The sequence below is a fragment of the Asterias amurensis genome, chromosome 8 (genome assembly GCF_032118995.1).
Source record: "Asterias amurensis chromosome 8, ASM3211899v1".
Taxonomy (NCBI): domain Eukaryota; kingdom Metazoa; phylum Echinodermata; class Asteroidea; order Forcipulatida; family Asteriidae; genus Asterias; species Asterias amurensis.
The window spans coordinates 8,375,929-8,389,191 of NC_092655.1; the positions used below are offsets into that span (position 1 = coordinate 8,375,929).

Below are 13,263 nucleotides of genomic sequence, written 5' to 3' on the forward strand. Positions count from 1 at the left end.
AAATTCTTGCTATGTTTGCCTGCCTACATGTATATTGTTTTGCATATTCATTTGAAGTGACCAAGGATAAATCATCACTCTTAAACCAAACTTCTCTGGATAGTAACCTTTTTTTCTCACTTTTTAAGAAATTTTTCTTTATTTTGTTATTTTTTTTCATCAATAAATAATATTTGTTATTTAGTTAATAGTAATAATAATAATAATGGGCATTTTTAATGCGCGGGTATCCATCTAAGGATGTTCATGGCGCAGTGACACAATAAACGGGAAAAGGTTATGAAGTCCTCATTAGATGAGTCTTGAGGGAAGTTTTGAACAAAACTATTGATTGAGAAAGTTTAACATGATCCAGGAAATTTGTTCCATAATGAAGGAGCAGATATCTTCTAAATGACCGTAGCCAGTCCAGTCACTGTATAAATACTTGTTCTGGACAAATCCATGACTGTTCAGCTCAAGCGCGTTCCCGCTTAAGAAGGCGTTACGTTTACCGCTTAAGGAGGCTTAGTTAGTAACGCGGTAGTAAAGCGATACGAATGCTTCGTGGGTAAACAACACGTGGGCTTACTAAAGTCTTACTTAGAGCCACGTAAGTGACCGATTTACGAGGGCTTCATGAATAAGGCCCCTGAAAGTTGTTGTAATTGACATAAAGCTCAATTCGCCCGAAAATATTGGCCAGGAATGTTGAAAAAGGGTTTAAGAAAACGCTACGAAGCCGAAAACACCCCACGTAGCACTAGTAAGGATTTGCGCACTCGATTGAATATGACCCAACTCGCTAAGAACGAACTAGTAACACGTAAGTGCTTACTAAGGCCTAAGAAGGCTTCATTAATAAGGCCCCTGATACGTAAGATTTTAAAAAATAAAATTAATTATCTAACAAAATTTCCTTCAAGTATAACTTTATCATTTTTAAATTCTGTGAATGAAATGTTAAAGGGGTCTATGTAACTTTTGTAGGACAAAAAACACAATGTCCAGGGTTGAGCATTTTCTGTTATTGCAACAAAAAAAAACATTTTTCTGATATGTTTGTGCTCATCAATGTGTTTTATATATGATAACGACAGAACTCCTCACATGTTTTCTGGACAAATAATACTTTGAGGTGTGTACTATTCAGACACGTCGTTAATAATATTAATTATTTACTTTGACCTAACGTTGGTGAAATTATTTCATCAATAGGTTATTTTTTTTCTGCTCGGACCTTTCATTTCGCATTATTTCTATGTATTTGTAACATGAGTAAACTATAAAAAGTAGTTCAACATGAGTGCGGTTTACTTTTAAACTTTCAAATGTCTAAAAGGGGACAAAATCATGTTTTTTTAGTCGTCCCGCTTAAACATAATGCCAATGTATCATGCCATTACGTGCAGTTTGTGGGGGTGTACCTAAAACAAATCTTTCTGGTGTCATAACTAACTATAATTAGACAGTGGTGTTATTATCTCAATAATCAATTTAGTCTCGAAACCAAATGGCAGTCGCCAAAACTCTAGCAAAAATTTCCCTTCAACTGTGACTGTTCCTCACTGATGAGATGAAGTAATGAGATGAGAAGATGCCATGGACAGAGGAGTTTCGATTGAGTACGTAATTTTACCAAAGTGGGGGAAAAGTAAATAACGTGTCGTAATAAATATATCCGTGTAATATCATGTTGTTGAGATCTCTCTCAACAAGGAATACTTTCAGGGGTGTACAGATGAGCGTTTGTACACAAACATATGGGAAAAGTGATTTTTTTTTCAATAACAAAAAAATGCTCAACCCTTCCAGCTGGGCATGCATCGGCATTGCATACTCAGACACCTCGAAGAACATATTTCTGCATAAAATCTTAAATTCAATGTCACGCTTTACCTAAATTTTGGGGGTTTTTTTTGCTCTAGGACTAATTTTATACTATTTTGTATTTCGATTATTTACCAAACACCAAAAATAAATAAATATAAACAGCGCGAAATGGACCAAAATTGGCTTAAAATTGTCCCCACAGCAACTGTTCTCACTATCCCATTTATAGATAACTCATACTCTACTTATTCACATGAATATGTACGGTTGTTTCGCAATTATAATCAAACCCCAGGAAATACTTGTGGTGTGAAAAAGGGCTTTAAAAGTTTGAAAAGAACGACCAAAAGATATGGGAATTTCCCGGGAATATACCTCACTTTGGGTACTTTTTTTTAAATGTCCATAGATTTACATTAAACTTACAGGGTTTGAAGATAACGATAGTGGAAAGCTTCCCTTCAAGTATTACCTACTGAGGTGCTGTAGTCTTTGAGAAATTAGTAACAAAATGTCATGAAAATACGTTTGTAAATGATTAAAATAATGTTCGTCTCATGATACGAAAACTATTTTCATGACATCGTTTTACTCATTTCTCCAAAACTACAGCACCTCAGCATGTAATATTTTCAAGTAAGCTTTCTACTATCATTACCTTCAAACTTTGTAAGTTTAGTGTATATCTATGGACATTGTGTTTTTTGTACATACACCCTTTAAAACATGAAGTCTTAACATGCCGGGTTCATCTCTTATGAAAGGTATGCCTAATCTGTGTTTCCCGATATACAGTGTAAAATGGGGTTATTTTGATAACGCAAAAACCTTTTCCCTTTGTGACGAAATGACATTGGCATTGCAATAAGAATTCGCAGGAAGTATTAATTAACCGGGCTTTTCTCATTTCTTAAAACTACAGCACATCATTAAGCAAAATTTCTTCAAATATGTGGCAACATGTGTTGCGTTAGGACAAAGTTATATAGCCCCTTTAAATAACGGCTGAAACTGTAACGTCATAAGTTAAAACTCGTAAAGTATGAAGCTTGTCCCGCAAAAAAGCAATTCTTTCTGGCGTTGTTTGGCTGAATTTAGTTCCTTTATAAACATTTTTTACACTTCAATGTTTTTATATTTTGATACGTTTTTATGGGATGCGACACAGGCAATAACAAGTTGTTCAAGCCTTGAGAATACCACTTCAAATCAACTTCATTACTGCTGATTGCGAAATAGAATCTGACAAAAGTGAGACGTGACTCTTTTTAAAACTAGAAATTGCTACATGAAATGCTACATTTTTCTATGGAGGTTTGCATGATTTAGTTTTTATTGTCAGTCCTACTTCCTGGACCTTGTGTTTACTGCTGTTAAATGAATGTTGGGTGATCTGAACATGCTTAAATTGTAAAATTCTTCGTAGTAATTCTTGCCTTCCGGTTCGACCTCGGCAGAGTTTGTGATGTCCATTTCAGGCTAGAAGACACAATCGTGACAGTTTATCCGACTTCACACTTGGGCGAATGTTCTTGCGAACATGAATATTAAAATCCGCGACGCATTCGCTGAAGAGTTGAGAATTTGATGGTGAATATGTTCTTGGTCGTCCCTTAACCCCTCCTTACCAATACGCACGCTTTACCAACAGTACAAATGGCTTACCAAAGATTATGGAAATCGGTGGCGAATTACCGTCTTCACAACATTCGCTGAAATCTAGGAAGCGCTTCGAAACTCTGACATAGTGGCGAATGGTTTTGCGAAGATGAATATTTGAATTTCGCGTTGAATTCGTTCAAAATGGCGGTTGAATAGTGAATATTTTCATCTCGGTCTCAACCCTAGATCGGTCCTCGCCTCAGATATTGATCTGACGAATATATTACGAATGCTCAATGCTTTACGAATGTTGCTAACGCACTCTTGACCAGCATTCCAATCTAACGAAAATCGACGGCGAATGACAATCTTCGCAACATTCGCTGAAATTTAGAAACCGATTTCTAAATTGATCGACCTTTGAAAGGAAATTGGGAATAATTTGTGGACGTTCCGAATTTGTTACCGATATTACGAAGACACGGCGAACATTGCGAAGTTTTAGCGAGTGTCAAATATTGTCTTCCGTTAGAATATTCACCGTGGGAGAGCAGCATAAGTTGACCAATCTTCGTAAGGAGGTTGGTTGAAGAATGACTTGTGAACGTAGTGAATTTGTGGCAAATGTTGCAAAGTTTCAGCAATTGTTAAATATTTCCGTTCATATTCTGCCGAATATTTTTCCCATACTTAACAACTTTCCCACAACTTTTAATATGCATAAAAACTTTCCAAACCTTTCCAAAACTGTCCAAACTCGCTTTCCAAACTCGCTTCTAGAAATGTTTTAAAATCAAAAGTGTTATCATGCCCCCCCCCCCAACCGAAAAATCCACAGTTTTAGTTTGACTTTTTAAATTTTGTCTATAGGTGAAAAAATTACAGAGGTTCAGTGTGAAAGTCCAACATTTACTGTAGCCTGGCATCCAAAGAGACATCTTCTAGCATTTGCATGCGACGACAAAGACAAATACAACAGAGACAGAGATGCTGGTACTATCAAGCTGTTTGGACTACCGAATGATCAGTAATGTTTACAGTATGTTTTTGAGGATCATAAATGTGCCTACAAAGTTGATGGGAACTGTAATCAACTGAGCGTCCGTTTCCAATTGTGTATGTAAAAGTGTGTCTACTTGAAGTTACTGTTGCACCTTACTGAAAAAAAAATCCATTGGCTTGAGGAAAAAACAAGTCAGTTAAAGACTTTTTACAGTAAAAACCTAGAATTGAAGGTCTACTTGAAGTTACTGTTGCACCTTACTGAAAAAAAAATCCATTGGCTTGAGGAAAAAACAAGTCAGTTAAAGACTTTTTACAGTAAAAACCTAGAATCCTAATTAAAGACCTAGAACACTATTAAAACATATTTTGGTAACATTCTATTTAGAACCTTTAATGAACCTTTAATCTGTTGACACGAGTTTGAGACTTAGAAGTAATTCAGAATTGCTATCGTTAATAGCGATAGAAATTGTGAGAAACGGCTTCCTTTGAAAGTAAACGTTTTCCACGAATTGGTTTGCACGAACTGGTATGCACATTTTGAAAATGTTAGATGGCTGCAGAAGTATCTCAAAATGTCGGATATGAATATGAATGTTTTTTTCCTGCTTCATGGGTAATTTGAACAATAGGCTGCCTTTGACGATTTGAGCTCGCTTCAACAAAGTTTGAACATGCTTTGTCGATTTTCGTGTTATTTAATTTGTACGTTACAATGGTCTTGGGCCAATTTAACAAGTCATTTTGTTGCTGTTTTAAATGTTTAATTTTAAGGACACTTTTTGGACCAAATGCGATCAGGTTTTGATTTACAAAATTTCAATTACAATAATTCACATAAATTGAATTTCAATGTTTTTACAATTCCAGCCTCAAATGCAGCTGTTTTGAGTCTGTGCTAATTTTACAGTAAATTGTGGGAATACTTTTTTCAATGTTTATTTTCTTGCATTTGTAATTAACTGTTTTGGCGTGTGATAGTGTTGACTTACACAATTTCAATTACAATCAACACATATCCCTTACAAAAATATACCAATGGTAATGATTGGTATCTAATGGTATCTAATGGTACTGAATGGTATTGAATGGTGTCCTATGGTGTATTAATGGTGCTTCTAATGGTAATGTAAAACTGAATGGTACATCTTTTCATTTAACAATGGATTGACTTGTTATGAATGGTATGAGTGGTGTGTCAATGGTGCTGTTAATGGTCATGTGAAAATGAATGATAGATCTCTTTGCTTATCAATGGTGTTGAATGATATCCAATGATAAAGAATGGTCATGAATGGTGTCCAGTGGTGTGTCAATGGTCATGTGAAAATGAATGTAAAATCTCTTTGCTTATCAATGGTGTTGAAGGATTTCAAATGATGAAGCATGGTCATGAATGGTGTCCAGTGGTGTGTCAATGGTAATGTGAAAATGAATGTAAAATCTCTTTGCTTTAAAACAATGGTGTTGAATGATATCCAATGATAAAGAATGGTCATGAATGGTGTCCAGTGGTGTGTCAATGGTAGTGTGGAAATGATTGGTACATATTTTTAAACAATTAGGTATTGAACAATATGAATGTTATACAGAGGCATGTCAATGGGACTGTTAATGGAATGTTAAAAGGAATGGTACATATTTGGTCTAACAATGGTATTGAATGGTCATGAATTGTATACAATGGTGTTTTAATAGTGCTGTTAATGGTAACATGAAAATAGTTGGCACATCTGTTTTTCTTTGGTATCACTATTCGTCAAACCATTTGTATAATGTATACAAGTTATGACAGTAAATGGTACATCAATGGGAACAAGATCATGAATGGTGTTTTAATGGTGCTTCTGATAGTTCCGCAAAAACAATCGGTACACATCATAGTAAAGATGCACTCTATGGTGTATAATGGTACCATTGGTAAATGTATACTTGATGCAAAACATAACCATTGACCATTATGATGCCAACTTTTGATACTATTAAAGTTTCACCACTTGTAAGCGGCAACCCTACTTTACAAGTCAGTCATTGATGGTGAGTCACTGGTAATACTGTATGGTTTCTAGTGGTGAGAGTCATTTTTGACATTAAATAAGGGAATAAAGGGGTAGCGATGAGTTCTTCAACGTACGTTTAAAGCCGGCAGGGTAGGTGGCCACTCTTTTATTCCCATTCATAAATGCCCTTTTGTTAAAAAACTTTTACAAAATACAGTTATGGACACCTTAACAATTGAAAATTGGGTTTGAAACATTTTTGTAAAAAACTTTGTGAAGAATCTGTTTGATGTGCGTGGGTTGAGTGTACGCGGGCGCGCTTAGATTACGCGCTGATAGCTAGGAATTGCGTTTCGCATGATAATCTTTCGACCCACGGAAGCCAGCTTGTTACAATCAGAGCTCCAGTGTGCATTCACAAAAGGTTTATGCACACCCACGTGACGCGCTCTCCACCAATAGGAGTAGAAAAACTATCTGGGGTATTTATGAATTGCTCATAAAGGGCTGAAAAATATAATATTGGTTTTAAACGATAACACAAACACATGTGCTCTATTTTGAAACTTTTTTGGAAAACATAGCCAAGGAAAAACATCATTTACATTAAAACATGAAAGAAGTTTATTTCAAACTCATTTAAACCTAAAAAAGGTTAAATTTTCAATTATTTAAACCTATAAAAGGTTAAATTTTCAATGTTAAAATTTATAAAGTTTTTACAAATAACAGTTATGGAGTACACTTTCACAAAAGAAAAACATTTCCATACAATCTGTACATTTAATGCTCACACACTTTAAATAAGAGAAGAAAAATGGTGGTGAAAGAATGTCTTCAATGGCAATTTAAGACCGGCTGGGTCATGGCTGTGTTATTAAGGACCCCAACATCAAACTTGTACCCACACATAAATACCCGTCTTTAATAATATACAATTTGTCAGAATTCAGTTAGTTTTGTGGCAGAAATTGATGCAGGAAGATAAATTATACATATTCATTTTTATCTGATCTTAAACATACTATGGGGCCACTTTTTTACAAGATGTAAACGTCTCCACTGTGTATAAAATCCTTGCCCCCCCCCCAAGTGCACAACAATTCGTTTGATACATTCAAAAGCCCCCAATTTTATGTCTTTGCCACCCTCCCCCATGAAAATGTGTGGTTATGACACTGTTACACATATAACACATTACTACATTATAAAATATTTACACAATACGGAAGGCTTTATCTCACAGATTTACAAAACAGGTTTTAAAGCTGGTTTAAAAAAAATTGAAATTTTGGCAATGCATCACACACATGTGACTACTACCTAACTTACAGAGTGCACCAAGTTTAATCATGTTTACAATGTCAAAATTCTACTCTGATGCACACAGAATTGTGTGTTTTACAGGGCCTCGTAAGCGCATAATTCTTTGTTAACAAGCCCAACGAAATCACATTCTTGAATTTATTCAATATTTTTTTACAGTTAAAACTATACAAAAATGCATGCCAAAACAGAAAAGAGTGTATGTATGGGTAATCCCATAGAAATATTTTTGGCGAGCTTACAGTTAGACATTTAGGCACTATTTTGGAATGACATTATGGCAATCTAAAAATGTGCAAAGTGAAATACACTTTCATATTACACAGATGGTACTAAACTCCCTTAAATTTTGTCTAACAAAAATCTAAATTCAGTTGCCGGCTGGCTACTTGTAGATATTCTAGTGTAGAAACAGTTTAAAGTAACACTACAAAAAATGTTGCTAGGGAATCCCTGTTGTGACAATCACACACAATATTTTAAATGGATTATTATTTCTACTTTTATTGATTTTCTTTTTTACAGCATTGGCAAAAAAGAGAACACGCAAAGCATGACTGTTTTCATTCCTCTTTAGACTACGGCCATAAACCTAATTGAGCCTTAAAAAATCACATACATAAGGTCAAAAAACTGTGTTTGTCAAGTACAATAGGGTGTTTACCTATGTCGCAGAGTGGACCCTTGCGCCACTCTACTCAGACCAATATCATACATAAAACCCAGACACAAGAATGGAACACAGTGACACCAGATTAGAAATAACAAAGAAACTACAATTTAATAGAAGTACCCCACAATAATTTAGCTTTAACAATCTTCCAGTTTTGCACCTTTACATTCTCCACAGCTTAGGGCAATCCGTACAATATGAATTTCATGCATAAGTAAATAAGCTTACATTCAGACTTTAATACAATGAAAGTTTCCCTAAAAAAATAAACAAACAGCAGAAAGGCGACATAGAGTTTGTAGTACGGCTGATTAAGTCTCGAGAATAAGTTCGCTCAGAAGAGTGGACCCCCGTCCCCTTGTCACCATCGGTAGCCCCACGTAAGTCTTCCCGCTGAAGGTTGACCACGCCCCAGAGGACCGTTCAGACCAAGTGTGGTTTAGTGTCACGGGAACTCCTGTAAATGTTACATTATAGGAAGCCCTTTACTACAAACAATTCTATTTAAACCCGGTAAAGCTACGCCTTCACAAATTTCACAATGACCATACCCAAAAGATCAATTAAACAACAATAGAATCTTTTAGGCAAACAATAATCAACTCTTTAGGCAAAACAATAGTCAATGGCTGCATGCATTTTAGAACAAGGGACATTTAGTAAATAACCCATGGCTTGATTAAATCCCAGTAAAATTAGTTTAAAGTTACTCACAATGCCTTTGGCTTCGACACCGCTTATCCTTGGGTCCGAGATTCCCGGGAGGATTTGCGTTACTGATGGGCCTTATAAAACACCCGCCGGACCCCTACCCGTGCTAGACGGGTCGACACGACACAGCCTCAACGCTGGCCTAGCTGTCTGTGGTTCACACCCAAACAGTACCCTTCTCAGCACCCGCAACGCAAATCTCAACCACAATATAAAATTCCTTTGGTTTTATAGTGTACTCTACGAGACCCATTACAAAAGCAGCCCAAATGCATGACGGGACATTCCAACCATAGCGATTCAAACAATTATTTCCCCTCCTATGTTATGCCTATAACAATGCACATTAACTATCCGCCATTTAAAGAAGTAATTTTCCCACATACTGTTACAACCTAATTGGTAATTGATGATTTTGTATTAGTATTATTGTATAATTTACACAAAATATACAGGTTAAGAAATCCTCAATTGTTATAAACCACTTTTTTTAACAGGCATATGCAGTCTAAAGGAAATGTAATACACAGTACATCGTAGAAGGTCAAGCCAAAACTACAGTTTTTCACATTGGTCAGATGGTCAATCCCGCTCAAACTTATTTGGCAAAACTACCACAGACATAATGTTACCCCTCTTTCTGCCATACTACACACTTTTCTTTAATACTAGCCACACTTATTGCTCTTGATGCAATTCCTTGTGATGATACACTATGAATACTCTCTGATCTAATACCAAGCTGCCTGTCCACAAACAGAGAGCCTTGATTTGTTCTAAGAACATTTACAATTACAACTGATGTCCAGACACAAAAACATAGCCCAACACAGGCACACCGGCACTGCAAAGTTATCAGGGCCTTGATGCTACAGAAACTTGCGTCTGTGTGCTGCACTACACTGTTATTCCGTCTGTGAGCTGCACTACACTGTTATTCCGTCTGTGAGCTGCACTACACTGTTATTCCGCTTGGATTGTCTCCTGTAGTCTTCACTGTGAAATAATCTACCTTCTTACTTGAACCTTTTGTAGTAATGAACTTCTTCTGTCCTCATCAGCTGATCACCAAAGAAACGATTAACAGCAATCATATCTGCAACATCGAGTTGCCTTACTACATACAGCCTTCCCCAACAACTCGGTATTGTCAATTTGCATTCTTACAACAGGTCGATATGAACCAACATGAGTAAGTTTGGCATATAAGTCTTTGCAAGCTGGGCTCACCTCAATCAAGCACTTCTTTGCTAGCTGCTGTTTTCCTTTGTAAATTTGAAACTGAAGAGCCAACTGTTAGGGCACAAATTGTGTTCCGTGTATTAATCTTAAGAGAATTTTGTTATTTCCCTCAAACGGAAAAGCAGAGTTTGACCATGCTGGTCCCCAAGCAGACACACTTTTTGCAAGATGGCACAAAAGGTGGATATTAAATGAAACATGTTTCTCGCCATACAACTTAGCAGTAAAGATAACAAATTTCTTTAGAGCAAGTTCGGCTTTTTCCAGGTCATCTTCATCTATTTCATTCTGAACAAGTTTGAAAGTGGCATAGACAAGTAAGAACCAATGGTTTATGAACTTGGAAGGTAGTATCCCATCCAAAACAAAGAGAGAATAAAAGAGTAGGAAAGACCTTAGTTCAGAGGCCTTCCAGAATTTTCTAGTTTCCAATTGTCTTGGTGCTCGAGTTATTTCATGTGGGGGAGCAATTTCTATAAGGCGTTTGTTGACATCATTTGTTTTTGTTCCTATGTACCAGGGTTGGTCATGGTTACTGCTGTCAAACCATAATGTCAAAAACTGCCTGACAACCCCCAAAAGGACGCAGTGCATGTAGTCAACAGCAAACCCTTTGATGACATCAAACTTTGGGAAAAACATCAGTAATGAAGGCCCTTTTATGCCATATACTGGTTCCCCAATCTCCACAGCCTGGATGACATTTTCTTCATGCCTTGGTAGACATCGAAGCTCTGGTTCTTGATACTGAAAAGGATAGCATCTTACAAATCCCCTTCCTTTTGGAACACGTTTCCCAGGATGATAACACCAGTCACACCCATAAAAACCATTGAATTGCGTGCTGTTACGAACGGGAGGTCTAGCTACAGAATCACATGATGAACAGACAAAGAACACTCTGCTTCAAACCACCTGGTTAGTTAATGGATTTTTCCACTGAAACCCTTCATCCCCTAACAAGATGGCCTCATCCCTAAGTGGCTGTAAAAATGTGCTCATACTTGGTTTACTGCCAAACCACAGGCCTGTCATGAGGATATTCTTTTTTCTGTCATTATACTGTAACTCGTTGATACTACACTGTACAGGCCAAAGCGCACGATTGGAAGACTTGAAAACTGGAACACCATCAATATTGAAAGTGAGGGTGAAATCATCATCTGAAATATCATTACTTTGTACCAATGACCTAAGCACCTGCCCTGTACACACGTCAGTCAAATTGTTCAAGTTAGCTGCCTGTACTTCAGATTTTATGATACGATTACGTAATGCATCTAAACTTTGTTCAACATTAAATGCACACTCACATTCCGGGCATAAACCCTCTTGTTGAATCTCCTTTCGATCACCTAAGTACCATGTACATTCAGCACAGTAAATATGGATGTTCAAAACCCCTACTACACCAAGAAACTCTTTTGAAAACATATACTTGGTTTTTGGAAGGATGTTAGGAAACAAAATATTCAACAGTTTCATCAGATCATTTCGCCACTTACACCATGCCGTAGAATGTATGATAGGATCAGTACACTTGATTGATCTTTTGTGACTGTGCAGCCTGGATACAAAGGTTCACCACCTTGTCCTTGGAACTCATCATTGCCCTGTCAAAATAGATCAAATCAGATTATCAATTACTTCACTGATATCCAAAATCATACCATATATTTCTTGGTGTTGCCTTTGTTTGCTGTTGTTGCGCAGTAAACTATTCATTTAATTACGAAAAACGAAAACTTTTTTTTCCCCGCTTTTATTACAAGATTTTCAACAAATCTTGGTTAAAGATGATATTTTGGAGCAGAAGGTGAAATGTAAACGAATGGAGCGGGTTCATTAACAATGTGTCCAACTGACATCAACATCAAGCATTATATTAGACTTTATCTTCAAGTACACATTAATCCACCAATCAGATTCGCAGAATAAAAACCTATGTTGCACGGCTAATATCACTACCTTTGGCCTCGTTGGATATGGGACACAGAAGTGCTATATTTTTCCGTATTCCACTCGCGCTTGTGTGATAACTTATAGCATCAACTAAGTGATGCAAGATGCTTCGAGGAGTAAATGAAAAACAAATGATAAAAAAATTCTAAATAAAGGATATATTAAAAAAAATTCTGTGTGTCACAATGCTAAATCATGGTTGCAGTCCAATGCATCATTGGACCCCTGCTAATGTTTGAATAAATTACTAAAAATATGATTTAAGTTATAAAATCTAAATAATACAACATATTGAAAAACCTTTGTGACCATGTTTTGTCAATCTGAATCATCAAACATAAAATGTTATAATATTGACATGGGATATTGGATCATCACAATTGATGGAACGGATTTTAATTTTTGGTTGAACAAAAAACAATTAGAAAAGGATTTGAATCTGCCATGGCAGCTCTGGATTTATGTGCTAGTGCTATACCAACTCAGCTGTCTAGCCCTAATGTTGGTGGAAAGGGTTTTGGACTAAGATGCACACAAGTATATGGGTAATTAGACTTACCTGGTAATCGCCATCTTCAATTTCATCATCTACAACAGAGTCATCCGATGACTCTTGGCTGTCATTTAGATCCGGATCGTCTGGGTCATCATCTGGGTCATCAGGATCATCATTTTGGTCTGAATCATCTGGTCCTGGGCAATTAGCTTGATGATCTGGGTTATCATCTTAATCTAGATTTAGATCCTCTTGATATTGAATGCCATCTTGATTTGCTGCTTCATTGAAATCAACACCAGTGTCATCTGTAAAACTAAACCCATATTTATAGTAAGCCTTAAAAATATCATTTGTTGTAATAGGCCTACTACAGTAATAGGGCACAAACTTATGAGCCACTATTGACTAAGTATTATATAGAAAAATATCAC

General features: G+C 36.4%; 1 protein-coding gene and 1 pseudogene across 1 annotated transcript in view; one reads left to right on the forward strand and one right to left on the reverse strand.

The window, feature by feature from the left end:
* Positions 1-6,429, forward strand: part of LOC139940768 (THO complex subunit 3-like) — an 82,543-nt gene extending 76,114 nt beyond the window's left edge. The window contains exon 6 of the mRNA XM_071937147.1: positions 4,285-6,429. Coding sequence (XP_071793248.1) covers positions 4,285-4,445 — 161 coding nt within the window. The 3' untranslated portion in view covers positions 4,446-6,429. The remainder of the gene's footprint in view (positions 1-4,284) is intronic.
* A 2,576-nt stretch (positions 6,430-9,005) lies between these two features.
* On the reverse strand, positions 9,006-11,805 carry LOC139940837 (uncharacterized; annotated as a pseudogene).
* Positions 11,806-13,263: the final 1,458 nt, after the last annotated feature.